At 41.9% G+C, this 26,818-nt stretch overlaps 1 protein-coding gene across 2 annotated transcripts in view; it reads right to left on the reverse strand.

Annotated features, from left to right (window-relative positions):
- Nucleotides 1-328: 328 nt before the first annotated feature.
- Nucleotides 329-26,818, reverse strand: part of SF3B3 (splicing factor 3b subunit 3) — a 48,245-nt gene continuing 21,755 nt past the window's right edge. For both annotated transcript variants that reach the window (XM_067721012.1, XM_067721013.1), the window contains exons 10-26: nucleotides 26,002-26,097; nucleotides 22,737-22,809; nucleotides 17,316-17,467; nucleotides 16,855-17,010; nucleotides 15,690-15,845; nucleotides 15,046-15,189; nucleotides 11,664-11,786; nucleotides 10,774-10,928; nucleotides 6,355-6,529; nucleotides 5,445-5,650; nucleotides 5,190-5,346; nucleotides 4,099-4,224; nucleotides 3,484-3,696; nucleotides 2,880-2,978; nucleotides 2,064-2,207; nucleotides 1,344-1,448; nucleotides 329-941 (exon numbers count right to left, since the gene is read on the reverse strand). In XM_067721012.1, coding sequence (XP_067577113.1) covers nucleotides 801-941; nucleotides 1,344-1,448; nucleotides 2,064-2,207; nucleotides 2,880-2,978; nucleotides 3,484-3,696; nucleotides 4,099-4,224; nucleotides 5,190-5,346; nucleotides 5,445-5,650; nucleotides 6,355-6,529; nucleotides 10,774-10,928; nucleotides 11,664-11,786; nucleotides 15,046-15,189; nucleotides 15,690-15,845; nucleotides 16,855-17,010; nucleotides 17,316-17,467; nucleotides 22,737-22,809; nucleotides 26,002-26,097 — 2,421 coding nt within the window. In that variant the 3' untranslated portion in view covers nucleotides 329-800. The remainder of the gene's footprint in view (nucleotides 942-1,343; nucleotides 1,449-2,063; nucleotides 2,208-2,879; nucleotides 2,979-3,483; nucleotides 3,697-4,098; nucleotides 4,225-5,189; nucleotides 5,347-5,444; nucleotides 5,651-6,354; nucleotides 6,530-10,773; nucleotides 10,929-11,663; nucleotides 11,787-15,045; nucleotides 15,190-15,689; nucleotides 15,846-16,854; nucleotides 17,011-17,315; nucleotides 17,468-22,736; nucleotides 22,810-26,001; nucleotides 26,098-26,818) is intronic.

The following is a 26,818-nucleotide window of genomic DNA, read 5'->3' on the forward strand; positions in this document are numbered from 1 at the left end:
TAGGCAGCTGGAATTCATGCCAAATCCTTCACTCTAAGGCTTCAAAGTAGAAGGGAGCTAAAACAGGGAAGAAGAAACCAGCCACCCTTCCTCACTATCCAATGGGAAGAGATATGGATGACTATATAATTATTATCAAGCCCAAGTTTCATCTGCATAGTAGAAAAGACTAGAGAAAGCCAAAAACCATCACAGAGTTGGGAGCATGAGGCCACAGGGTGCCAGAAGTCCAAGTTGGTAACTGGAAGGAGGACACTCAGCTCTTCCTGCTCCAACTTGGGCTCCAATCTCCCACCTAGATTCTCAGCAAAGACACATGGACACCAGCCACCTTAAAAGCTAGGTTTGTATTTCTGGTTAGGTTCCAGGGTGGCAGAACTCCGGAGTTGTACTATAGCCAACCTGGTCCCCATCTCAGCTTGTCTCCCGCCTCCCACAAAGATAACATCATACAAAACTATATTTACAGAATAACCAGTTAAAAATTAAGGGTGTATACAAAAGTAGAGAGCAGAGCCAAAAATATCAATGCGAGAAAGCTCTGGGAAAAGGGACACTGTATTCCACACCGGAACCTGGGGGCAATGTATTATGTACCAGGCAAGGAGAAGTGTAGCAAATCTCAGTGCCAATTTTAGGGGAAACCAGTCACTCCAGGGGAAGAGTGGATGGGGAAGAGCTACTAGCTTTAATATTACAAAGTCTTAATTATACAGCCACCCTTCTTCTGTCACATGAATTCAGAACCAGGTGGTGAGGGAAATAAGGTCTCTGAAAAGCCCCATAGGAAAAGGAAGGGCTCAGAAGGCGTAGCGAGTCCGGATGTCCTCAAGCTTCTTGGACACCTCAGGTGGGGTTCGGTCCAGTTCCTCAGAGACATTCTTTTGTTTGTTGGGCTCCATGGAGTTGAATTGCTCACAGAGATCTCCATCAATCACATTCTAAGGCATGAAAAAATGAGAGGAAGAAAAAGGTTAGATGCCCAAAGAAAATGGCACATGCTAAAGCAGCAACTTCAAGGAAAGCATTTTATTCTCCCTCAGAAACCTGAACTACATTTACAGAGCCAGGAATACTATTCTAAGTTGATCCTTAGTAGCCAGAGTTCAGATTAGCAAAACTGGGTGAAAACTTTTCTCTGGCTATGGTCTGCCCTGAGGGAAGAGGTCTCTGAATATCACTAACTACTCCTCTCCCACATTACTGCCTCCATCAATCCACATCCTCAATGCTCCTTCATTCAGGACTGTTCCGATTTTTAAGGGAGGGAGGCCCAGAGAAAAAGACTGGTTAAATATGCTGAGGATCCCCTTTTTCAACTCGAGTTTCCAAGAAAGACCTACCTTAACAGGGAAGTAATAGGAACGAAAACTGAGGTGGTCTCGCCCACAGAGAGGGGGATGCTCGGACCGGAGGTGCATTTCCACATGCTGGAAGAAGTCATGGTCCTGGCAAAGAAACAAAGAATCTGTCACTAAAAGAAAAAAGTGATTTCAACTACTAGTCTACAGTTTCCAAAGCACAATGAACAGAGAAGCTATTGATTTTTACCACCAAGGCGATGTTAAGTATCTAATTGTTCCTCATGACCACAGGTTCTCCTGCTACAACAAGATAGCTAAAAAGTGAAAGAAAACCCCTTTGTATTTGCAAAACATGAGAGAAAACACCATATGCAAAGAGTGATTTGTAAAGTCAGATTCCTAACCACAGCTTCCTTGGCAGCAATTACATAAACCAAATCTAGCCAAACCAAGAGCTGACTCTAGGAGGCATTAAGTGCCCAGTCCACACCAGCCCATCATTCCTGGTCTGTGGGGTTTTGTTCTGGGGCTTCAGCCTCTGACTAACCAAACCCTGGTACAGTATAAAACCAGATGGCTTTCCACAGGGGGGAAAAAAAATCAAGATTCCTATCTCCCCAGGCACTCCTGTCACCTTATAAAAATTGCACAACACTCCTAGTTACAGATGGAGACAAAATGGATTGCCCTCTTAGGCAGATTTAGCACCAAGAAACAACCTTGGGAAGGCAAAAGCCAGACCAGTGTGGAAGATGTCACCTCATGGGATGTGAACGGGACAAGGATGCCAATTCCTCCTGACAAGGTGGTATAGACAAGCGATTCTGAGCCTCCAGGGATCAGCGTGGTCTTCTGTAACGAAAGTACTGTCTCGCCCACGTGATAGTTCATGATCACTTCTGCCTGCAAGTTGAAACCAGAATAGTGACTATATGTGCCCTCAGGAGCATGTTCTAGATTCCCAAAAGCAAACAGTGCCTCCAAAGGCCAGATTTCACCACTTTCGGAAATTCAAAAATTACTAAAATTTAAAAATACTTTGAAATGTCCTTAGCATTTACTTAGAGCTTAATGCCCTCACAAACATGCTGAAGTTAGATCATTTTTTATTTATAACTACAAAACCTTTTTGTTAAATTATCAAGTCTGCAAAAAGAAGAAAAGAAAAGTATAAAAAACAGCAATCTCTAGGCTTGCCCTCTAAAATGGATCTATTTTTAAAAGTCCAGAGATACAGAAGTATATGTCTACAGGAGAAGAGTAAAGCCCAGGGCATACTTCAGAGAAGAGCTGGTTAGTATCTGGAATGAACCTGTGCAACCATCCTTTCTAAGGAACCCACTATGCAGAGATTTATACTGCTAAAATGTCTCAGAAAAATTTCTCTTCTATTGTCATAAAAATGGGATAGTAACTTGGTTACCTTGTGTCAAACCCACCATGCATGGGAGAACACTCAACACAGTCACACGCACTGTGGATAATTCACTAAAGAAATGTTTCCTCGGTGAGGGTCATGAAGAATGTGCTACGCAGGCTTGTGCCCCTCCTTTGTGGTCCCTTCTGCAATCTTACCTTCTGAGAGGCCCCGTTGAGCAAACCCCGGTCCCACAGGGCTTTGTTTCCAGTGGGATCCTCATCCACTTCATCATTGGTGTTAGGTGGGAGCCTCACCTACAATGAAGTGACACAAATCACAGGGCTGGGTCCTGAACCTACTCACCTCGGTCACCAAGCAACGTTTGCCCCAGGTCCTTGCACGCAAACCTTGGGGCCCCGAGTTTGGCAGAGGCCTGAGCCCAAGTCTCCTGCACCTCTTCTGATGTCCGAGGAGTGACGAACTCAAAAGCAAAAAACCCCAAAAAACTAAAGAGCAAAAATGGAGACCACAGAACATAAACAAGAAAAGCCAGACTGGGCTTTAAAAGATAAGCCAAAATTTTGGCAAAAAGTAAAAATAAATATTAGTCCTTAGCTCAAACTAAATCTATCATTATTAAATCATGTTGCATGGGGATGAGGGAGGTGAATGGGGTGTGGGTAGGGGAAACTTAAAGAATTTTATACCCATTTTTACTTTCCATATCAGAGATCACAGTCTTGGGTAATTGGCTTTACCACAAACAAACTGGGTCAGCTTTCCTATACATCACTGTAACCCAAGTAAACATCAACTTACGACACAAATGTTGCCAAACTTGTCTGCCCCAGCCACAGTATCGTAGTCCAGGAGGCTAGCTGTTGTGACCCATCGGGGGTAGGTATCATCAGCAAAGATGATAAGCTGGTTCTCATTACGCTTGTAGCGAACCCAGATGAAACTTTCCTGGACATCAGATACAATTACCCTATGTCCAATTGTCTGGATCCCAGAGATGTAATTGGCGATATGCTGGGAAAAACAAGGACAGCAATGGGTGTAACCTTGGGGTGCAGTATCAACAGAAAGTCCAGGTTACCATGACTGCAGCATATATATGGTCTGAAGAATGGCACACACCAAAGAAGAGGAGTCAGCAAGGAGTCAGCAATAAATTCCTAGAAGGTGGGAAAAAGAGCTAACTGGTTTTAATATAGTGGAAATATATGCCTGTCACAGTTAAATTCCTTACAGAAGCAAGGAGAGAAATCTGGCTTTTAGTGTAAAGAAGTCAAGAAACCCACCTATTCCTCCCCTTCTCAAGTCTCAAGGGCCTAATTCTTAACCTGGCATTGGAAGACAAAGAAGGTCCTGACAAAGACATATCATTCTAACAGTTGCTGTCCACCACCCCACCAGGGTCTCCATGTTTACCTTGTTCTCACACTTTCGGAGTAACTTCTTCTTTCCCAGGTCATAGACTCGCAGAAGCTTCCCCACACCAATCAACACCCTCCCCTGGAATGGGGCAATGGCAGCAGGGACCTCTTCCACTGGAGTCTGTGAGAGGAAAAACAGGTGATGCAGCTATTAAAATATACAGCCATACCCCCTCAACCCAAAATGCCTTCTACAGGCATCTGTCAGGAAGACAGACAGCAAGTGATCACTTTTTGCGCAGAGAAAATAAACCACACATACAACAGTCTCTATAAAACAGGGTGTTTGGGTAAACACTCCACTTCCCCAAGTGGATCAATGCCACAAGTGAAAAGAAGTCCTGGTACCTGATGAACACTTCAGAACCCATGTGAATTCAACTGGCACCATTAACTAAACGTGAAGCCTCAATATCAGAAAAGTGACTGTGGGACATGGAGGGAGGGGAAAGAAGTGCTAGTTTAAGGGACATCTTAGTTGTAAGGGAGACACAATGAGTTTAGCACAAAGAAGCCTCTGCGAAGTAACTACTTCCTAGAGAACACTCCCCTTGTGGGACGCCTGGAGAAATCACATTCATGTGCTGTCAGTGTGGAAGAGAGAATAGGAATTTCTTCTATTTTAAAAATTATGGTAAAATATACACGACTTAATATTTAAACCATTTTCAAGTATATAGTTCAGTAACATTAAGCATATTCACAGTGTTGCACAATCATCACCACTATCCATCCCCAGAACTTTATTATCTTTCCAAGGGAAACTGTGTAACCATTAAACAGAAATCCACATTGTCACCCCTGCCCCGAGAATATTAATTCATTAGAACTGCTGAATTTTGGTTACAAATTGCTGCCTACTTAGTAAGACTAGAAAACAAGGGGCTACTTCAGTATGCATCTATTCCCCATGGAGGGTGGTTAGCACACAGGCCTCCTGTGGGACCAGCAAGCAGTGGAGCTTCACTGGAGCATTTTTCACGTGCCACCAAGAGATGGATCAGAAAGACCTGATCCACAACTTACACAAAAGTGGGGAAGTTTAGTAGGACCTAAGAACCAGGAAAACCACTGGCTGGTTCCTACCTTGTGCAAAAACTCCAGTTTTTCCCCATTGTTCACGAGCTTGTAGGTATAGACAAAGCCCCCGGCTACAGATCGGGGATTCAGTATCAGGTCTTTGGCCACACCCACCAGCACATACCAATCATCACCAGTGTTGGAGAACCTGCACACAGCCACACTGCATTTACAGAGAAAGAATCAGGAGTCAGGTATTAGTCACAGCCCAGAGAATTCCCATTCCAGTCTTCAAAACTCTGTATGTCCTGGGCTCCTTACCTAAAAGCAGCTTCATTCTGTTCCAGCTGGACAAGGTCCAGTGTGTTCCCCTGAATAGGATTCATCACTCGGATCACAGAGGCCCACTGTCCATTGCCAGCCTTAGGAGCTCCAAAAATGGACTCAGGGAGGTTTTCATTGAGGAATGCTGCTGCCATCTCCGCAGCCAGCTCTCGCTCATCCTCCCCTGCTGCTTCTACCATTTCCTAAATCCAAAGAACCAAGGAAGAGTTGGTGTGTTCAGAGGCGGGTGCTGGATGAGAAGTGGACAAGTAGCAAGAACACCTCCAGGGAGTGTTCATAATACACAAAGTAGCCAAATCTGTCCACCAAAATCAGGATCAAAGGGAGAGGTATACAGACAAGGGGAAGAGGAAAGATCACTAAGGGGAAACTAAAGAACTAACATCAGCTGTGGCGAATACTTGACTGGCGGTCTGAGAAACATGAAGATGAAAACACCTTTTTTCTATCTAACCCATCTGATTTCTCTTGCTAAGACTACTTGTTTCCTCTTTTCTAGGCCAGATACAGTTTTATATAGTTGGGACCATTTGTTTTTTGCTGGGAAATGATTTCTGGAAGGAGCTGGTGTTGTGGGAAATACAAAAGCAGTCTCCTCTGGGCCCAATTTCAGGAAACAGATTGTTTTGGAAGTTCCAGGACTGGAGAACCGTTCCAGAGAAGTAGCTGAATACTGAATAAACCCAGCTCAGCGTTTTAGTCCTGTCACAAGAAAGCCTCTAAAACCAAGGACTGTGGCAAAGGGCTCTGCTTGAAGGACCTGAAAAGAGGCTGGATCTTCAAATATAACAAAGACTACAGCCATCAATTACACAGAGGTTTAAACTTTTCAACACAATTTCATAGGAATGCCTTTTTATTGAACCCTGAAGGTTAAATGCATTACCTCTGCCATCTGCTGCTTCCTCTGAGCTTTTGTGGCCTCAGTGTAGGCATTATGGTCAGTCTCAATGATGATAAGGTTGTTACTTTCAGGGTGGATGACAAATTTCCTGGGTGTGTACTGCAGTGGAAAGGCTACTTGATTGAAGACAGCACCCAGTTTCTCCAATGCCAAAATCCTACGGCAAAAGGCAAGGAGTTAATAGGTCACCCACTCAGGACCAAGAAACTGGTGTTGAAATGGTCTATAAGCAGTCATAGCAAACACGTCAATCCCTAAAGCTCTAATGTTGGCATTAGACAACAAGAAACAATAGCCTTCTTATCTAGATGATTACACGTAAGAGACAAGGAGATCAGGGGAGGGCCTTTACTTTAGCAACAGCCCATCACTGTTCATGGTGATTCCAGTTTCCACCCGTGAAACCTACATTAGAACCCTCAAAGGATTTTTTATCCTTCCAATGATAATGTGACAGTGAAAAGTCAAAATTTCCTCTTGATTATTACTGACAAACGCTGATATAAGGAGTACGAATTCCAGGGCTTCCCTGGTGGTGCAATGGTTAAGAATCCGCCTGCCAATGCAGGCGACACGGGTTCGAGCCCTGGGCTGGGAAGATCCCACATGCCGCGGAGCAACTAAGCCTGTGAGCCACAACTACTAAGCCTGAGCTCTAGAGCCCACGAGCCACAGCTACTGAGCCCACAAGCCACAACTACTGAAGCCCATGCGCCTAGACCCATGCTCCGCAACAAGAGAAGCCACTGCGATGAGAAGCCTGCACACCGCAACGCAGACCCAATACAGCCAAAAAAATAAATTAATAAAATTAAATTTAAAAAAAAGAGTACCAATTCCAAATTTGCTGTGAAGCACTGCAATTATCTGAACATATGTGGTACTTGTATGACAGTGTTTCATAAAATAAACTGGATGCCATCCTGAACGAAAATCACCTAAGCTTTAGGAAATCCACAACGACGCACAAAGAGATGGCAAGTATGAGTTCTACAACCTTTGTCAAAAGGGACAGAGATGTGGACTTCCCTGGTGACACAGTGGTTGAGAGTCCGCCTGCCGATGCAGGGGACACGGGTTCGTGCCCTGGTCTGGGAGGATCCCATATGCCATGGAGCAGCTGGGCCCATAAGCCATGGCCACTGAGCCTGCGCTCTGCAATGGGAGAGGCCACAACAGTGAGAGGCCCGCGTACCGCAAAAAAAAAAAAAAAAAAAAAAAAAAAAAGGGACAGAGATGTGCATTAAGTCAAATTATAAGCAAAATGAGCAGAGAACCCAGATGCTCTTAAAAATATAGACACTTGGTCTCTAACAATGGAGTTTTATTTTTAATTTAAATATTCTTACAGATCATATACAATCTGACAGCAGACCTAAAAAACAATGGAAGATAGGAAAAACCATTTCAAAGTGCTTAAAGAAAAAAACAGCTAATTAAGAATCATTAAGGGACTTCCCTGGTGGCGCAGTGGTTAAGAATCCGCCTGCCAATGCAGGGGACATGGGTTCGAGCCATGGTCTGGGAAGATCCCACATGCCGCGGAGCAACTAAGCCTGTGTGCCACAACTACTAAGCCTGTGTGCCACAACTACTGTAGCCCGTGTGCCTAAAGCCTGTGCTCCACAGCAAGAGAAGTCACTGTAATGAAAGCCCACGCACTGCAGCAAAGAGTAGCCACCATTCACCACAACTAGAGAAAGCCTGTGCACAGCAACGAAGAACCAATTCAGCCATAAATAAATAAATAAATGTATTTTTTAAAAAATCATTAAAAAAGAGTACAATATAAAAACCAGAACATCTTCTAATAGACTATGATTAACAACATTCCACTCCCATAAATATCCAAAAATTCTGAGGGGATAATTAGCAAGGTCCCTTTACTTGCAGACATTAAATCAAATACTTTACCAACATGTGAGTAAAAAAAAAAGATCAACTGCTAAACATCAAAAACTGTCATTCTGCAAGGAAAAAAAAAGTACGGCATTTAAAAAACCCACAACTCCTGAGTTTTGATTCTTCTAGTCCAACCCACACACTGGCCTGCTTTCATAAAGGCACTCTACCACACCAAAAGGCAGACTCCAGACAGAGGCAGCACCTGTCCTAAGGGAGAAACATAACATGGGAAGGGACACAGATGCTCCGGTGTTGTATTCTTCCTTGGAAAACATGAGGCTAGCCAGCGTTTGTCAAAGTGGGGCATATACCACTGCTGATATCCAAGATGACTTCAGGCAGTTCTCAGATGGAGTTTTTTTTTTTTTTTAATATTTATTTGGCTGCACCAGGTCTTAGTTGCAGCATGCAGGATCTAGTTCCCTGACCAGGGATCGAACCCGGGCCCCTGCATTGGGAGCACGGAGTCTTAACCACTGGACCACCAGGGAAGTCCCTAAGATGGAGTTTTTAAAATATAATTCTTTAAAAAATAATTAGCCTTTTGTGTGCCAAAGGATACCACCAAGAAAGTGAAAAGACAGGACTTCCCTGGTGGCGCAGTGGTTAAGAATCCGCCTACCAATGCAGGGGACACAGGTTCGAGCCCTGGTCCAGGAAGATCCCACATGCCGCGGAGCAACTAAGCCCGTGCGCCACAACTACTAAGCCTGCGCTCAAGAACCAACGAGCCCCAACTACTGAGCCCATGTGCCACAACTACTGAAGCACACACACCTAGAGTCTGTGCTCCGCAACAAAGAGAAGCCACTGCAATGAGAAGCCCGCTCACCACAACGAAGAGTAGCCCCCACTTGCCACAACTAGAGAAAGCCCACGCGCAGCAACGAAGACCCAACGCAGCCATAAATAAATAAATACCGAAAGAAAAGAAAGTGAAAAGACAATCCACAAGAGAAAATATCTGCAAATCATATTATCTGATAAGGCAGTTGTATCTAAAACATAAAAAGAACTCTTACAAATTCAATGATAAAAAGACAACCCAATTAAAAAATGGGCAAAGGATCTGAATAGACATTACTCCAAAGAAGAACAAAGAGCCAATATAAGCACATGAAATGATGCTCAACATCATTAACCATCAAAGAAATGCACATCTAAACCACAATGAGATATCACTTCACACTCTCTAGGATGGCTAGAATCAAAAAGTCATATAATAACAAGTGTTGGTAAAGATGTGCAGAAATTGGAATCCTCAAACCTCATTGGTGAAAACGTAAAATAGTCTAGCCACTTTGGAAAGCAGCCTGGCAGCTCCTCAAAAAGTTGAACAGTTACCAACAATTCCACTCTTGCAGGTACATACCCAAGGAAAATGAAAATATACACCCACATAAAAACTTGTACATGAGTGTTCACAGCAGCGTTATTCATAATAACCGAAAGTGAAAGTGAATGGTTCTGACAGTAAGTACTATGGACAGTGGTGTTTAAACTATGTTCCCAAGAATTCTTCTTATATGTTTCACACAGCAGCCCTCCCTGATATTGTTCTGGGGGAAAAATGTTCTGCTGCTACAAAAAGTTTGAAAACCTGTGGAATTGTCAAAATTAATAAGGAATCAAGGAGATAGAGAGCACACGTCGATAAAACAATTAGAGGATACATGGATGAGGCTAGGCCTTGAAAGGCAGAGATGTGTGTGGGAAGCATTCCAAGGACAGCTGCAGAGATAAAAAACCAGGCAGGAATATATGGAGGTATGCAGGGAGAGTAATTCTGCTGGAGCATAAGGTATACAAAGGTGCTGACACTTAGAAAGAGAGCGACAATGACTGAAAAGTTCCAAAAGTTTTTGCAAACAAATCTGGCAGTTCACTTGATTAAGTACCAAGTGACTCATATATCAAGAGGTCAGAGTTCCATTGTAAACAGCCAACAGTTATAACCAGGACATGTATGACCAACAGTTATAACCAGGACATGTATGACACTAGTGGCATTAAAGGGTTAAAAAAGAAAACAAACACAACCAACCGCCAAAACTCGAGACAGTCAAACTGAATAGGTTATTTTCCATCTTGCAATACAGACAGTGTTCACTCCAATGTGATCAGTGTAAATAATGTCAACCTGCAAAAGGCCTAAATAATTTATATTGGTTAATATTTAAGATATAACATTGCAAATGCAAGACAGAGTGAGAAAAGATTATCAGTGAGCCAACAACGCCTGCTCTAAAACCAATCCAATGGCATGGCCCTTGAAAACAAGAATCTTAAAAATCTCAGAGACTGAACTACACTGCTGAGTATAAAAACTTGGCACTGAAGGTCTAAACAGAAGCTAAAACTCCCAAACACCAAGACTTGGCTACCAGGTACTTAAATCCTGAGCCAAATGAAGGTTTCAATTACAACACTAGTGCCATGGCAAAAAGTCAGCTCTCTGCAGCCTCTTGCGGGGCTTCAACTGTGGGGCTCTCTCACCTCAGGGTATTGGTGGAGATGGCCACAATGCCCTCAGGGCACTGTTCAGAGGCGAAGCCAGATGCAAATTCCAGGGTCTCGTAAGACAGGGGGGTGAGATGGAAACGAGATTGGTAAGAATAGCTCAACCATGAGCGGCTTGACATGGCCAACACCTGAGGAAAGAAAAACATCTCCAATAAGCTTGGGAAAAGCCCAAACATGGTATGCTAACCAAATTATCCTATCCCCAAATTTCAGTGTGCAGAATATCCCAAGGAATTTTAGAAACCTAAAGGGCTACCTTAAGAAAAACAGGCCTAGAGAAGAGGCAGTATGGCTTACTATTTGCTAAAAGCATTGGCTATTAGCCAGATGACCTACTAATCACTCAATCTCTGAGCCCCAGTTTCCACATGTGTAAATTGGGAATACTATCACAAGGCTGGATAGTTGAAAGTATTAAATGCAGTAACAAGTAAAGAACTAGCAGAGCACCCGGCAACACTGATATTCTTAGCTACAAAGGACACAATGTTTCCCAGCCTCTTTCACATTACACAGTAAGCCATGACACTGATACCAGGTTGCTCCTGGGTAGTGGTATCCTACATCGGAGGTTTCCAGCTAACTGTCAGTATACTCCATTTGCTCAGCCTCAGGATTGAAGGGATCAGTATTCTAACTCACCTATAACCAAATCATGGCACAGTGCCATGGAAATCCAGTTAAGAAGCTCTAGATTAAGGGACCCAAGACTTCCCACATGAAGGAAACTAATCAAGATAAAGCTAATGTCAACTAACTACAACACTGGTGAATTAATGACAGCAAAATTTATACCAAGGGGATTTTTCTCAGCTGATGCCACTAACATCCAAAAACACTATCTCGCCCCTTTCATTACTTACTGCCTCCTGGCCTTGCATCCGGACACGAAAGAGTTTCACAGGACGGGACCCCAGGTACCTAGTGCGGGTGTCAGACAGATCCCCAGTGACAGGGTCCAGGACTGTTCTCAGCAACACACCATTCTAATAAAAAGGAGAGGAGTGGTTAAAGCCTATACATAATGGAAGCTTCTTTAGCTACTTAATTTCAGAGCAAATGGAAGGAAATGACTAGGTGGTTTAAATATATACTAATCAGCCAGCCATTCATTCACTCTCTCCTAAATCACTCTCACTCAAATAGCTATTGAGTATTTACTAAGTGAAAAGCACAGTTACTTTTCACTGTGTATCCTTAAAAATATTTTTACCAAGTATGTTAAACTCTTCTTCATAATTTTAAGTTTTAAGATATATGCACAGTTTAATATCCACGCCTATTGTGGTCTCTAAATACCATTTCCCTTAAAAAGAATAAGAATCCTAAGAGAAATGGCTTCTTCAGGTCTGAAGCAAGAATGTTCCAAATGTGTGTGGGGCACTTTGTTGTGCCAGGAAGAAGCCTCCAAAGATAGTGGGGTCATGTTAAAAGGACAAAGGAGCCAACTTGAAAGGGGAATTCCCACTCATCTAAAATGTGGCAATTTAGCATCCAAAACAACTACAATAGTTTGATGCACAAATATTATAAAATCTGCAAGTTCATAATGTTATTTAAAAAACAAAACAAAACAAACACTTCATCAGTCTTCATTGGAGTATGCTACGGCACCAACTCCTTACTCTGAAAATAAGTGAGCAAAGGGGAAAAAAATGAAATATTTATCCTTTCCCTATATGAACTGTACTTCAGGGTAAGCAAAGATATAAAGCAAATTTTGTCTCTAGAGAAAAGTTCCAGCTAATTAAAGAACAAAATAGAAAACCATCACTTCCCAACCCCTAATGAATCTAAGCAATGTGTATCACTGGCTGTTATTAAGTAAAAGATGGACAGGGAGCTTTAAAACAGGTCATTCAAAATAGATACTAACATTCTAACATCACTAAATTAGGTGGGACAACCAGACTTCATACGCCACCGGATATAATAGGAAAACAAATGGCACCTATAAAAATATTCTTGTCCCTCACCAAAAACAAATCTAATCAACCTCTTGGTCTGTGCTATCTAATACTATAGCCATCAAGCCACATGTGGTTAGTCAGAATTAGAAGTGTGCTATTAGGACTTCCCTGGTGGCGCAGTGGTTAAGAATCCACCTGCCAATGCAGGGGACACGGGTTTGAGCCCTGGCCCAGGAAGATCCCACATGCCATGGAGCAACTAAGCCCGTGCGCCACAACTACTGAGCCTGCACTCTGGAGCCTGCGAGCCACAACTACTGAAAGCCCGTGAGCCTAGAGGCCGTGCTCCGCAACAAGAGAAGCCACTGCAATGAGAAGCCTGCGCACCGCAATTAAGAGTAGAGAAAACAGAGAAAGCCTGCGCGCAGCAACGAAGACCCAATGCAGCCAAAAATAATTTTTTTAAAAAAAGTGCTGTTAAGTGCAAAGTACCAAATAGCAGATTTCAGAGACCTAGTTCTCCCCATACCCAAAAAAATAAAAGGGAGAAAACATAAAATATCTTAATTCTCTACTGACTACAAATTGAAATGATATTTTGGATATACTAGGTTAAATAAAACATTAAAATTTAACTCCATCTGTTCCTTTTTTGTGGCTACTGAAAAACTTAAAATTAGACCTGTGGCTTGCATTATATTTTTAATGGATAGCATGGTCTAATCTACCCACCAGTTTGCAGGAACATTAAACACACAAGGAATGACTCTGTCAAATCCAGAAGGTGGGAAATTCCACAAGAAAAGTGATCTGGTTTCTTTAAAAAATTTTTTTTTAACAGGTTGGGACAGTTATTAAAAGAAACATAAAAAGATAAATCAAGCAGATGAAAACTGTGGACAGCTTTATGTAGATCCCGAGTAGAACCAAATGTAAAAACATTTTTGGGAAAAGGAAAAAAAAGGAGAAAACTAGAATATGGGGATATCAGATGACATTAGGGAATTGTTAGGGCCTCCCTGGTGGTGCAGTGGTTTGAGAATCCGCCTGCCAATGGAGGGGACACGGGTTTGAGCCCTGGTTCGGGAAGATCCCACATGCCGCGGAGCAACTAAGCCCGTGTGCCACAACTACTGAGCCTGCACCCTAGAGCCCTCGAGCCACAACTACAGAAGCCCGTGTGCCTAGAGGCCGTGCTCCGCAACAAGAGAAGCCACTGCAATGAGAAGCCCGCGCACTGCAATGAAGAGTGGCCCCACTCACCAAAACTAGAGAAAAAGCCTGTGCGCAGCAACAAAGACCCAACGCAGCCAGCCATAAACAAACAAAGGAATTGTTAAATTTTGTTGAGCATGATCATATTAAGGCCTCAACACACACACACCCCTCGGCACAGCTACATTCTCAAGTACTTAAAGATGAAACTATATACCATATTGGATCTGCATTAAAATACTCCAGGAAAAAGAAAAGAAGGGGAAAAGACAAAGTGCTGATAACTGGTAATAAGTACATGGAGGTGCATTACATTAGTCTAACTCCTGCGCATGTTTGAGAAATTCTAAATTAGGAAGTGAAATTAAAAAGCAAAAAGTACCTGGCCTAGATGAAAACGAAAAGTATCAATATATGGTCAAAACCCCTGACAATCTCTGATCCTTAGGTTCCTGCCTTTTGGGCCATGAAGAGCTCAGGTGCTTTGACAACAGGGACCATCTAGGGGCCCTCTTGGAGCCCATTATGAACTGTGAGACCCTCCGTATCCAGGGGTTCTGAATTCACGGATTCAACCAACCATAGATCAAAAATATTTGAGGGGAAAAAAAAAAATTCCAGAAAATTCCAAAAACCGAAACTTGAATTTGCAGCAGCTATTTATATAGCATTTACCTTGTATTAGGTAATTAAGTAATCTAGAGATGATTTAAAGTGTATGAGAATATGCAATTACTATGCCATTTTATATAAGAGACTTGAGTATCCTCAGACTTTGGTATCCAAGGGAGATCCTGGAACCAATCCCCCAAGGATACCAAAGGACAACCGTATTAGTTTCAAAAGGTGCATACTGTGAGTACAGGCAACTCTTAAGAACCCCATCTAGTTCTGCCACAGAACAGCGATTGCTAAGCATTTTTATCAAAAGCTCTTCATAAAAATACTTTTTTCTAGGCCTGATTTGTTCTAATTAGAGGTGAAGTAAGTGGAACACAGAGCAGCATTGCTCACTTCTCATAAGGTGGGTAACTGAAACCATAGGCACAGTATTGAACAAAGGAGTCATGAAAGTAAAAGAAGCCATGACACCAACAATGTGAGTTTCTAGATCTCTTACCTGTAGCCCAATATTCAGGTATAAGAAGCCAATAGAGCCCCTCTCACCCAGCTCATCCTGCTTCTCAGTCCCACCCATTTCCACAATACACAAGGACTCAGGCTGGGCTGGGAGAGCCTGCATGCTCAAAGGTTGCAAACAGTCCTAAGGGGGAAAGAGAAAAGAATAAAACATGGGAAATGACCAATTTTGGAAAAAACCTACCCAGAGAAATCTAATTCTAGAAGTGAAGAACAACTCTTTCTCATGGACAGGGAAAACCTGAAAAAGGAGTTCTATTTAGACTGAACCTTAAAACAATCTCTGGAGAGGATTGTGCTTTCCTTTTTTTTTTTGCAAAAGTGGATAATGGTAAAAGTAAATATGCAAAGGGCACCTCTTTAAAGTCATCCAAGGCCCTTTTCTGTAAACACAGTCTTGGATTTTTTTTTTGTTTCTGTTTAAACTAAAAAAGGGAATCAAGCCATAAGCCAAAGAAGCAGGCACTGCAGAAGACTCCTGAGGTGTGCTGCTACAATAATCAGGAGAAGCAGCAGGTGGAGATTTCAGGGTCCAGCCCAGCTGATCTCAGAGAGGGACATCAAAAATGGGTCAGGTGCTCAGGTTCCAAGTGGAAGATCCTTAAAGTTGAGAGTGACACTCACTGAGGGATCCAGGGAGATGATTCTGACAGTATTGTCCACCAGCCCCACAGCCAGGAAGCGAGACCGCTGCTCTCCAGGGGGGACGTTGGCCAGACTCATGCACACCACATCTGCTGACATCTCCTTCCGTTCTGTGTATTCATTCAGCTGTCCTGACTACAGGAATGAAGACAGAGAGAGGTCACAAACCACTCCAACTTGCCCCCAAACCCTGGGCCTGGAGAACAAAGGGAGATTGTTAAGTTCCTTTTTGCTTCCTCGCACTCTTCTTACCATAATCAATGACCAAGAATATCTCTACCTAGGTTCCAAGATTAAACTCTACAGGCTAATGGAAAGCAAAATTACTGACAAGAGAATCAAGAGACCCTTGACAAGTATAATGCACCACAAATTTTCTAAGCCAACCTAGCTCTCAGGAAATGAAAATACATAAAATTGTTTATTTGTTCATGAAAATACTCTGGGTGAAAGAGAATTCAAATATGGCATTTAAAGACAAAACCCCTCACTCATAGGTACAGTTGGACTATACAAGTTGGCCACAACCGGAGACTTCTTAAGAACATAATTAAACACACCTAACATCCTTCCATATATAAAAGTAAAATAAGTTTCTGAAATTGATTCAGATTGCAGAAACTAAACATATGGCAAGTATCTGGTGGAAAACTAGAGTGTGCAGGGCAGAAAAAGTGTTTCATTGCTAAGATGGCATTTCATAACTCCAATTAGCATTAAAGACATGAAAACATATCCACCTCCAACCCCCTTGTAAAGGGCTTTAGGACACTTTCCCTTCTCATTTCCCTTTCATTTTTAAAATTTTATTTTTTATGTTTTAATAGATCTTTATTGGAGTATAATTGCTTCACAATACTGTGTTAGTTTTTTGTGTGCACAACAAAGCGAATTAGCCATATGCATACACATGTCCCCATATCCCCTCCCTCCCACCCTCCCTTTCCCACCCCCTAGGTCATCGCAAAGCACCAAGCCTATCTCCCTGTGCTACGCTGCTGCTTCCCACCAGCCAACTATTCTACATTTGGTAGTGTTCATTTCCCTTTCTCATGAATATGTAATCTAGATACCTGGACTGCAACTCCCATCTTCACCTCTGAACCCTACATTAAGTCCCACAGTGAATGGTAAAATAACATACGGGATCCATTTCAAAATAGACCAGTTCTCCTCCTGTCAGGGCGATCACCACTTGTCGTTGGTTCACTGCACATTTCACAATTGTTTTCTTTCCAGGAGTCTTCCACTCATTGACTCTCTTGTCTGCTCGTATGTGCCGAATGCCATCAGGATACACCTTGAGGCAGTAACAGAAAGAAACCCAACTTTAGCAATTTGACTCATCACTCAAGCATGACCCTCACACGTATCAGATCTGTCAGATCTAGAGGCACTGTATTTGAGGCACCAGTTGGGTCAATGACAAAAAAGAGTTAAGAGGTCCCAGGCAAGGTTAACTTCAAAAAAGTTCATGTTTTGCAGCATCCATTTCAAAGAAGTTCAAAGCTCCTTAAATGTGAACCCAGCAATCTACACCATAATGAGGTCAAAGAAAGGACAAAGTAAGGTGAGCAGGTTAAGCAGCTCTCTGAGAATCCTCACCTGCACTAAGGCATCATCTCCTAACAAGGAGCAGGACAAGGTTGGGGTAGTGCCCAGAAACCCAGAGTCAGTCACTTCTTCTACAGTCTCTCCAATGGACAACACAAGTGTGGCATTCACGAAAGACACAATGATGTAAGCATCAAACTCATCTGAAAAGGAAAGAGAAGAAAGAAGTGGGTTAGCTAAGAACTCATTAGTTACAAAGCCAAATGAGACACACTAAGCATTCTCTTCAGAAACTTTCCAAGGCACTTCTTCTATGTGTAGTCATCACACACAGTCATGTGGCAAACAGCACAGGATGATCCAAAAGATAATTAAAGGTCATAACAGCCTACAGATATACTTTGCTTCCTTAAATGGCTAAATAGTACATAAACTAGACATGCTCACATCTAATACCTTTGAAAATTAATATTTTCTTGAGACATTTGCTAGAAAAATGCGAGAGAACAAAGAGGAAATTTTGTATACAATATTTATATGTACTGAAGCTACAGTTTCAGATGCCAATCACAATCCATTCTTAAGAGATACTCCCTATAACCAAGGAAGGTCCCCATTTTCTTCCAAAAGTATCTTATGTGAGAACACAAGACCTAATGAATAAAATAGTGATTACTTAAGCCTCCAAGAGACTAAGACATTCTAGGGTTGGAAACTGAGAATCCTAGGATGTCCCAAAAGGAATGATGTAAGAACACTGGATAACCAGGGAGGGGGTGGGTGGTGGTGGTAGTTTATATTGTGAGCCCTTGAACTCTCTAGTTTTTCACATTTAAAAATATCACCATTCGATGGTCATGAGCAATCCTATTAGAACTTGCTTTTCATTTAATAAAATGCACTTGGATAAACAAACACCAACAAGTTTTTCAAGGAGGTCAGAGGTATACAGGCAACCCCAAAAGTTTCTCACACAGATCCCACAGTTAAAAGCTGTCTACTTCCTACACATTCCACCCTACAACATAAAACAACTTCTGTATGTATCTCCCACATCCAGCACAATGTTTGGCATAAAGCTTGAAAAATGCTGAATAAATGTATGTTCATTTTTTTGAGATGAATTGAGATTTTCCTACTTTACATTTGAATTTTCTGTATCAATTCCCCTCTTCTTGTCCCCTTCACACAGAAATCAGGCAAACAAGGGATAGAATGACAAGCACACAAGGTACTAAATTAGAGTGGCTACCTCAGTCTTAGCAGAAGCAGCTGAAGGATCCTGCTTGCCTGAGTCCCTGTCAGAGCTCAACACCATAGGCCTGATCCACCCCACTCACATCAAGGACACAGTATGGATTGAGTGCTCCAAGGGTCATTCAGCTGAACTAAGATTACTCAATGAGTTCAGCAGAATCAGTGCTCTTTACAGAAAAAGGGGCCAGATGAAAATGTATTATTGGTATAACCTATAGTAGCATTCTGACCTATTAGCAGGACATAAAATCAATTTTGTGGACTGCAATCAGCATTTTAAAATAAATATATAGAAATAAATATAATTTATGAGGATGCCTCATAGTAAGGGTAAGTACTATTCTGCAAAACTGTTGCTTCAGTTAATAATACGTGTGCACTGAATGAGTGGCTGAAAGGCAAGGATCAAAGATCTTTCCCAATGGGTATAATCTAATGGCTACACCAGGAATCCAGAGCAAGGGTTCCATCATAAGGAATAACACTGAACAAGCAGATAATTTGTCTTAGATTACTTTACTATAACTGTCAACATGTATCCCATGCCTGGGGACACCTTATAAAATGGCTTTGTAAGAAGACCGCACTGTTCGCCATCATAAAACATGGAGTGTGGACGTGGTCGTCTCTGAAATGGATGCCTTAATAGCGCACAACAAAACCATCTTCACTCTCCACACAACACCAAGCTTGGAAGCTTTGCTCCAGCTCTCAGTTTTTGAACTGGAAATTTCTGGTATGTAAAAGTAACAGGAATTGCTTAATTTTAACATTATATAAATATCATGTCCTTTCCCATGTTCTCAACACTGAAACCTTGTATCTTAAAAGCTGTGCCAGAGCAAATTAAAGCCAAACAAAAACGGGCTCAAACTGGTCAGGATTTCAGGCTCTTCTTTCAGTCAAGGGAAAAGGTGGGCTTCCAGAAAAGAAACCACACATTTATAACTTACAAGCAGAGAATGAGGGGAGTGAGGGAAAAAGGACTGCCTGGGCCCTTATCCTTCCTCTGACCCAAGGTCCCAGACTGCTCAGGTATAAAAATAAAGAGATGCTTGGTGGACTTAAATAGGGTCTTATGCTTGCTGGGCAGTTCAACAAGGAGTAAAGCAATGACTGACACCTGAAAGCTCCTTTACATCACGGATTTCCTCAAAATATCCACTACCCTGTAAATACTAAGCACACTGTAACTTCTACTCTTTCCATTCTACAGTCAGGAGGACCAGAAACAGATAAGCTGCTCTTGTGTCCTAGGCAGGTTATAGGTTAAAAGGTGGACTTCAGAACAAAATCAAGCTTCAGTCAAGATAAATGACTATGAACTATGAAATCTATGTTGCCTTCTTCCAGAGGTTTCAAATTTCATATAAATGACCATTAGTTCAACCCTCAGTGAAGAATCTATTAGGATATGAGAACGCATCTTTGTCTCAGTTAAAAAGGACTTCTATCTGTCTGAGCAATATGGAAGCAGCCCACAGAAGAGGGAATGCTTTCTTCTTCTCTCCCCTGCCTTAGTATCTCAGGCTCAAAAAACAGCTCACTACTCCAAAGGGAAAAGTGAGTGACCATCCAGATGATTTAGGCCTCCAATGTCTCACTCTCACTCTATACTCAGACTACTCAGTGCTTGTCTTGCCTCAGCACAGTCTTGCTTATACTCAAAAGAGAAAAAGGGGGGCTTTCTCCAGGACCTAATCTTTCAGTCAGTACATGTGGAACATTACAAAAACATCAAGAGAGAGTATGAAGTTAAGATTTTCTAGCCACAGCCTCTTTTAGCTTAATGAGAGGCAAATTAATCAAATGTTCCATATTCTGTAGGAGAAAGTGATTCCTGCCTCAAACTATTTAACATACAGGCAGATGGGTGTGCACCACTAACACTGCACATGGAGAGCCAACTGCAAAGTTACCCTCTGAAAGATGCTACCAGGGCAGCCTCAATATTTTGTGCAGGTCCCTCTCCCTGGGTAATCTCTAAGACCCCATAGTAGACCCTAGCAATAGGTACAAGGTACACACCTGTGGTGATCAGCACCTTCACCAGCCACCTGTGGAAGAGAAAAAAAGGCTTGGTATTGGTAGTGTGCATCACCAAGTACCAGCCAAGGTTAGTAGTTGCCTGGAAGACTGCAGCATGTGTGGACATGTGAAATAGTAACTTAGGGTATCTGGAAAGAGAATGAACAGAGAGAACTTGACTTGTTTTGTGGGTGATCACCCAAATTATAGTTTCTAAAGAGTAAAATTTATCAGGATGTAATCATTTCCTAGATTTTGGTATCTAGAGGACAAAACTTTTCAGCTACAAGTTCCATCATGCAACATACCACAGATCACGAACTTATCTAACTTACCCCAAAAGCCTTTCCTGATTCTCAAATACATGCCTGTTCCCTCTTCTCTAACCCCTCCTGGCAACATGCTTGTGCCTTTCATCACATCAGAACACACAACAGTTTTCTGTTTTGGTTTTGGTTTTGATTGCGGTACGCGGGCCTCTCACTGTGGTGGCCTCTCCCGTTGCAGAGCACAGGCTCCGGACGTGCAGGCCCAGCGGCCATGGCTCACAGGCCCAGCCGCTCCACGGCGTGTGGGATCCTCCTGGACCGGGGCACGAACCTGTGTACCCTGCATCGGCAGGTGGACTCTCAACCACTGCGCCATCAGGGAAGCCCACAACAGTTTTTTATACTTATCTTCTTTTTTAGATGGCACATGCCCTGAGAGTAGAGTCCTATCTTAATTACAAGGTAGCAGGATGAGAATACTGAACTTATCCTAGAAAACCAGCATGACCCAAACTCACTATAGGGTTAGTCAAATGAACACTGGATTGAGATTCGGGAGACACTGCTTTCAGTCTCTATTACCTAGGTGCCCTATCTTGGGATAGTCAACGCCTGTGATTTTCGGCCTTCTTCATAAAAATGAGGGGTTAACTTTCCTGCATATCTAAATTGATTTTACAGTAAAGTTTAATAAGTGAAAACAAAAACAAACAAAAAAAGAGGAGCAAACTAGGTTTTATCTCAAAGGCTCTTTCTAATTCAAACAGTCTGGGAAATGTTTTCAAGAGCCTAAATATCAACCAGCCAATCTGCCACCAAGCTAAAGCTGAACATCAACAGTGACTAGTTTCTTTATGAAGACATTACACAAAATGGGGAAATCTTTCAAAACCAATCATCCAATAATTACCTTTTCAGCTAAAATGAACCTACTAATTTCCTATTCACTTTTTTTTTCTTTCTACTCAACTCAGATTGGATTCCAATGCTTACATGAGACAAAATCCACTAAAATGTGTACTCTATTAATAGAAACGAGATTTCCCTCCTCCACATTTCCCAGCTCCCTTAAATTTGTTCCATACAACCAAAACATCTAAATAGCAGGAAGATTTCCAGCTGTTTTCTTTAAAAAGCTTTGTATATTGGCCAGTCCCACATTCCTGAGGGAACAAGAAGAAAATGAGGTCTAGGAATAGAAATGACCTACGATCCCAAAGAATCAAAGGGAAAATGAGAATTGAGTTTCATCTCTAAGGGAATGAAATTCAGTTGTCACAAGACTTCCCTGCTATTGCACTAAAATGAATTTTCGCATAACTTTCAATTTTTTAGGATGAGGTGACCATTTTTATTCTGGAGCTCAGACTTCCTCTTTCCTCCATCCCTTCTTTTCTACTCACTCTAAAATTCTGATTCCATTCAATCAACCTCTGCTTTCCTTAAACACAACTATTATACCTACTGAGCATTAACAAGCTTTACCAATCTCTTAATACCCAGAATAATACCTTTAATTTCACTGTGATTTCAGCACAATAAGAGAGAAAACATCGTTGAAGAAAAAAGAAGCAAAAACTTTCCCTTACACCATACTCCTCACACAAATGGAAAGAGTATCTTAAAGATGAATAGTCAAAGAACACAACATACGACAGCTCTATCTATGATACTCAAGTGTATATGTACTGAATATTAACAGCCACCCTATGCTCCCCTTACCCATGTGTACAAAAAGTAGTAAGTGAAGGCACCCTGATTGGGAGAGCCTCAAAAACATGGTGTTGAGTCAGAAGAAGTTTCTAGTATATGGTGCTAGATGATGTGATATAGAAGCATTATGAATGCAGTCTCTTAAGCCTTCTATTGTCAGTGGCACCCAGACCCTCATTTTGACTGTTGGGAAAGGGCTGCTTACCTTCAATGTGCCGACGCACTGTCCAGACAGCATTGGGGTTACCGGGTAGCTCTGAGACAGCCATTTCTGATACCTGACAGGGAGAGGAGACAAATCACAGATCCAGTGAGCATGAAACTCAGCCCCTTGCTTACAACTACACTAGATAATACAGTCCCAACATAGCAGGGCTCACACTGTATACTTGATTAAAACACTGGAACCATCTAGTCAAAAAGAATGTAAGAACCAAAACGCTAGAGGCACTGGCAATTCCCATAATAGACTTCAGCAAGAAGTGATGGAACATCTAGGACAGTTGTTGCAGCCAAGACCAAACACTTCCTTTGGGTATAACATGCCTGCATCCTCCTCAAAGTGAGCACGTGGGAATGAAACAGTCCATCTAAGTTAGCATCCCATTTCTTTCTTTTTTGAAAATGTATTTATTTAATTGATTTTATTGTATTCGTTTTATTTTTGGCTGCGTTGGGTCTTCGTTGTTGCACGCGGGCTTTTTCTAGTCGTGGCGAGCAGGGGCTACTCTTCGTTGTGGTGCTTGGGCTTCTCACTGCGGTGGCTTCTCTTGTTGCGGAGCACGGGCTCTAGGCACGCGGGCTTCAGTAGTTGTGGCATGCGGGCTCAGTAGTTGTGGCTCGCGGGCTCTGGTGCGCAGGCTCAGTAGTTGTGGCACACGGGCTTAGTTGTTCTGCAGCATGTGGGATCTTCCCAGACCAGGGATTGAACCCGTGTCCCCTGCATTGGCAGGCAGATTCTTAACCACTGCACCACCAGGGAAGCCCTCCATTTCTTTTCTTTGTTCCCTCAAGGCCAAATTCCATCTCCCTTCACAGAACAATTCAAATGCCACATTCTTTAGGAAAAATCTTCCCTTATTCTCTTGGCTGGCAGTCATCTCTTCCTCATAAGTTCTCACAGGAATCACAATCACCACCTCTTAGGACACTTACCTAAAAAGTGATCTGAGGAATTGTTTTGTCCTTCCTACTAGGTTCTTATGCTCCTTAAGGTCAGAGTCAAGAATCCTGTGAATGGCCTATAGGCTCTCAAATGAGAGTAAATGCAATACATAAGATGAACTCAAAATGATCTAGAGGAGAAAACTAGGTGTGGGTTATACATTAACTGTCTGTAATATCCTTGCAATTTTTCTGTAAATCTAAAACCATTCAAAAATAAAAATTTTATTAAGTGTTTTTTAAATGACCTAGAAATAAAAAATTAGGCAGCCTATTATACTGTACAGTGGAACTACATCTTATAGGAAGAACGCTAGTACATATATGAAAGACATTACCCTTTTGTTGGTTTACTGATGTGATAATAGCAGGAATACCTGATCGTGGTACAGGAGAATCTTGGAAAACTTCACCATCAATAAAACGTAAATGTCAGGTATACCACACTCTATACACCAAATGTAATATCTGACAGTGACCGTGTTCAACTGAGACCATAATCTAGCTAGACAACAAGGTTCAACAAATAGATATACAGGAAAAAAGAAACATCCAACAATTTAAAAATAGTTTTATATAACATAATATTTTTTTAATATAATTGGAAAAAATTAGGAGGAAGCAGATGACTCACAAACAATGATTCTTAATTGGGTCCTTTAACTCTTACACGGTACACAAAATTTTCTGTTAATGCATATATGTATTTTTTGTGTTGAGCACTTGCTTTAATCAGATGCTTGACAGGATCCAATTAGCAGTAAGTAACTAATCAAGAACTACTGGTCTAGGGCTTCCCTGGTGGCGCAGTGGTTGAGCATCCGCCTGCCGATGCAGGAGGCGCGGGTTTGTGTCCCGGTCCGGGAGGATCCTGCATGCCTCAGAGCGGCTGGGCCTGTGGGCCATGGCCGCTGGGTCTGCGCGTCCAGAGCCTGTACTCCACAACGGGAGAGGCCACAGCAGTGAGAGGCCCGCGTACCGCAAAAAAAAAAAAAAAAAAAAAAAAAAAAGAACTACTGGTCTAAATTGGGTTCAAGTCATCGAAAATTTGGTGACCTGATGAATATTTTGGCAGTCAAAATTTTTTGAATTCTCTGAAACTACAATATTAATAGCTAACATTTATTGAACAGTTACTATGTGCCAGAACTTGAGCTAAGCGCTTCACACACATTCTCATTTAATTCACACAACAATCCTTTAAGGCGGGTCCTATAAAGCTTAGTAATAACTATTAAGTAGTAGAGCCAGAATTCAAAACCAAGGTCATCTTCCCTGTCTTCCAATAAAAATTTCCAAAAACAGGCAGTGGGACTCTAAGAGCCTGGAGCCTGCTCAACCACAACCTCTAAGAGCAAAGTGTCAGAAACAGCTTTATTTTACTCCTAACAAAATCAAGTCCAGTGTACTTGCTAAAAGCCATCAACACTAGAACCATGATGAGAAGAGGGTGTGGGATTTGAGAAGGTAATTTTGAGTATTCATATCACCTAAAAAGTCCAACAATAAAGGATTCATTGCAGGAGGTGGGAGGGTGGAGGGATGAACTGGGAGATTGGGATTGACCTATATACACTAATATGTATAAAACAGATACACAATAAGAACCTGCCGTATAAAAAATAAATTATATTTAAAAAGTAAAGGATTCATTAAATAAATTCTAATCTACCCACTGTGAAAATATATTGCAAAAACATTAAAAATGACATGACAGGGCTTCCCTGTCATGTCCCGCATGCCGCGGAGCGGCTGGGCCCGTGAGCCATGGCCGCTGAGCCTGTGCGTCCAGAGCCTGTGCTCTGCAACGGGAGAGGTCACAACAGGGAGAGGCCCGCGTACAACAACAACAAAAAATAAATAAAACTAAAAATAATGACATGACATAAGAGCACACAGTAATCAGGAACGTAATAAGATACAAAAATATATACACAATATTAACATAGTTAAAAATATAAGTATCTAAAAGCTACGAAAAAAGACCAACACTAAAAGGAAACGGAGTAAAATGTGCCATGCAGATTTCCTAACCTCCACGTAATGGCGACTGAACCTGGAACTAACAGACGTGTTTCTCCCCTTTGATTCCTATTTGCCAAATTTTTTAAATGTGCCTACTGTGCTAACATGTTAAAGGATTAAGAAATTTAAACTCTAAACTTTATGGAAATGGGGAGAAAGAAAACATTTTTCTTTCATAGAAACATTAAATACATCTTTGATCTCATCAGAATAAAGCCTTAGGCTGCTTTGTCAATGCTTTCCTCCAAACCCTGCATATGATCTAGAAATTCCAATCTTACCTCAAGTCCATGCCTTAAGACCCTCAGAGATGACCTCGGTCCCCTACCACAGGCCACATATAGCTGTGGAGTGTCTTCATTGGCCAGGTCAGCTATCTGCACAGAGAAAGGGGAAAAAAATGTCTACTTCTGCTACTTTTCCATACCCAACCCTGATTGTTCTCAGGGCGACAAACCACTTTTTAGTTTATTAGACTTAAATATTGCTACTGGCCATGGGGGCACAGAGTGGAAAAGACCCAATGTTCCAAAAAGCAAACAGTTTGAAGCAGCAAGTTTTACCAACCAAAAAAGCTTGTTCTTTTTTTTTTTTCTTGCCATGCTGCGTGGCATGTGGGATCTTAGTTCCTTGACCAGGGGTCAAACCTGTGCCCCTTGTAGTGGAAGCGTGGAGTCTTAACCACTGGACCACCAGAGAAGTCCCACGTGTATCAGTTCTTGAGTTAACAAAATATTTTTTACAATCAGTGAAATTGTTATATAACCTCAAACTGAAATCTCAGCATTTCGTTCCAACCAAAAATATAGACAATAAATTAATTATCTTTATGTGTGACTTTGTCACCAATATTAAAGTTTATAGACACCTCCAAATTGTCATTTCCCTTATCACTATTTCAAAATTACATTTACTAGATCCGCTGTTAGAACGCACATGACCACAGCTGCCCTATCTACTACAGACGTTCCTATGATGTACCTGACCAATTACAGGGTAACTCTGCACCCGGCTGTTTGCCACCAAATGGGGAAGCCATGTGTTCTTGTACTAGTCACCCCAGATATCGAGCTGCTTTCCAGTACAAGTATTTGTTGA

This window comes from Pseudorca crassidens, chromosome 20 (assembly GCF_039906515.1).
Source record: "Pseudorca crassidens isolate mPseCra1 chromosome 20, mPseCra1.hap1, whole genome shotgun sequence".
Taxonomy (NCBI): domain Eukaryota; kingdom Metazoa; phylum Chordata; class Mammalia; order Artiodactyla; family Delphinidae; genus Pseudorca; species Pseudorca crassidens.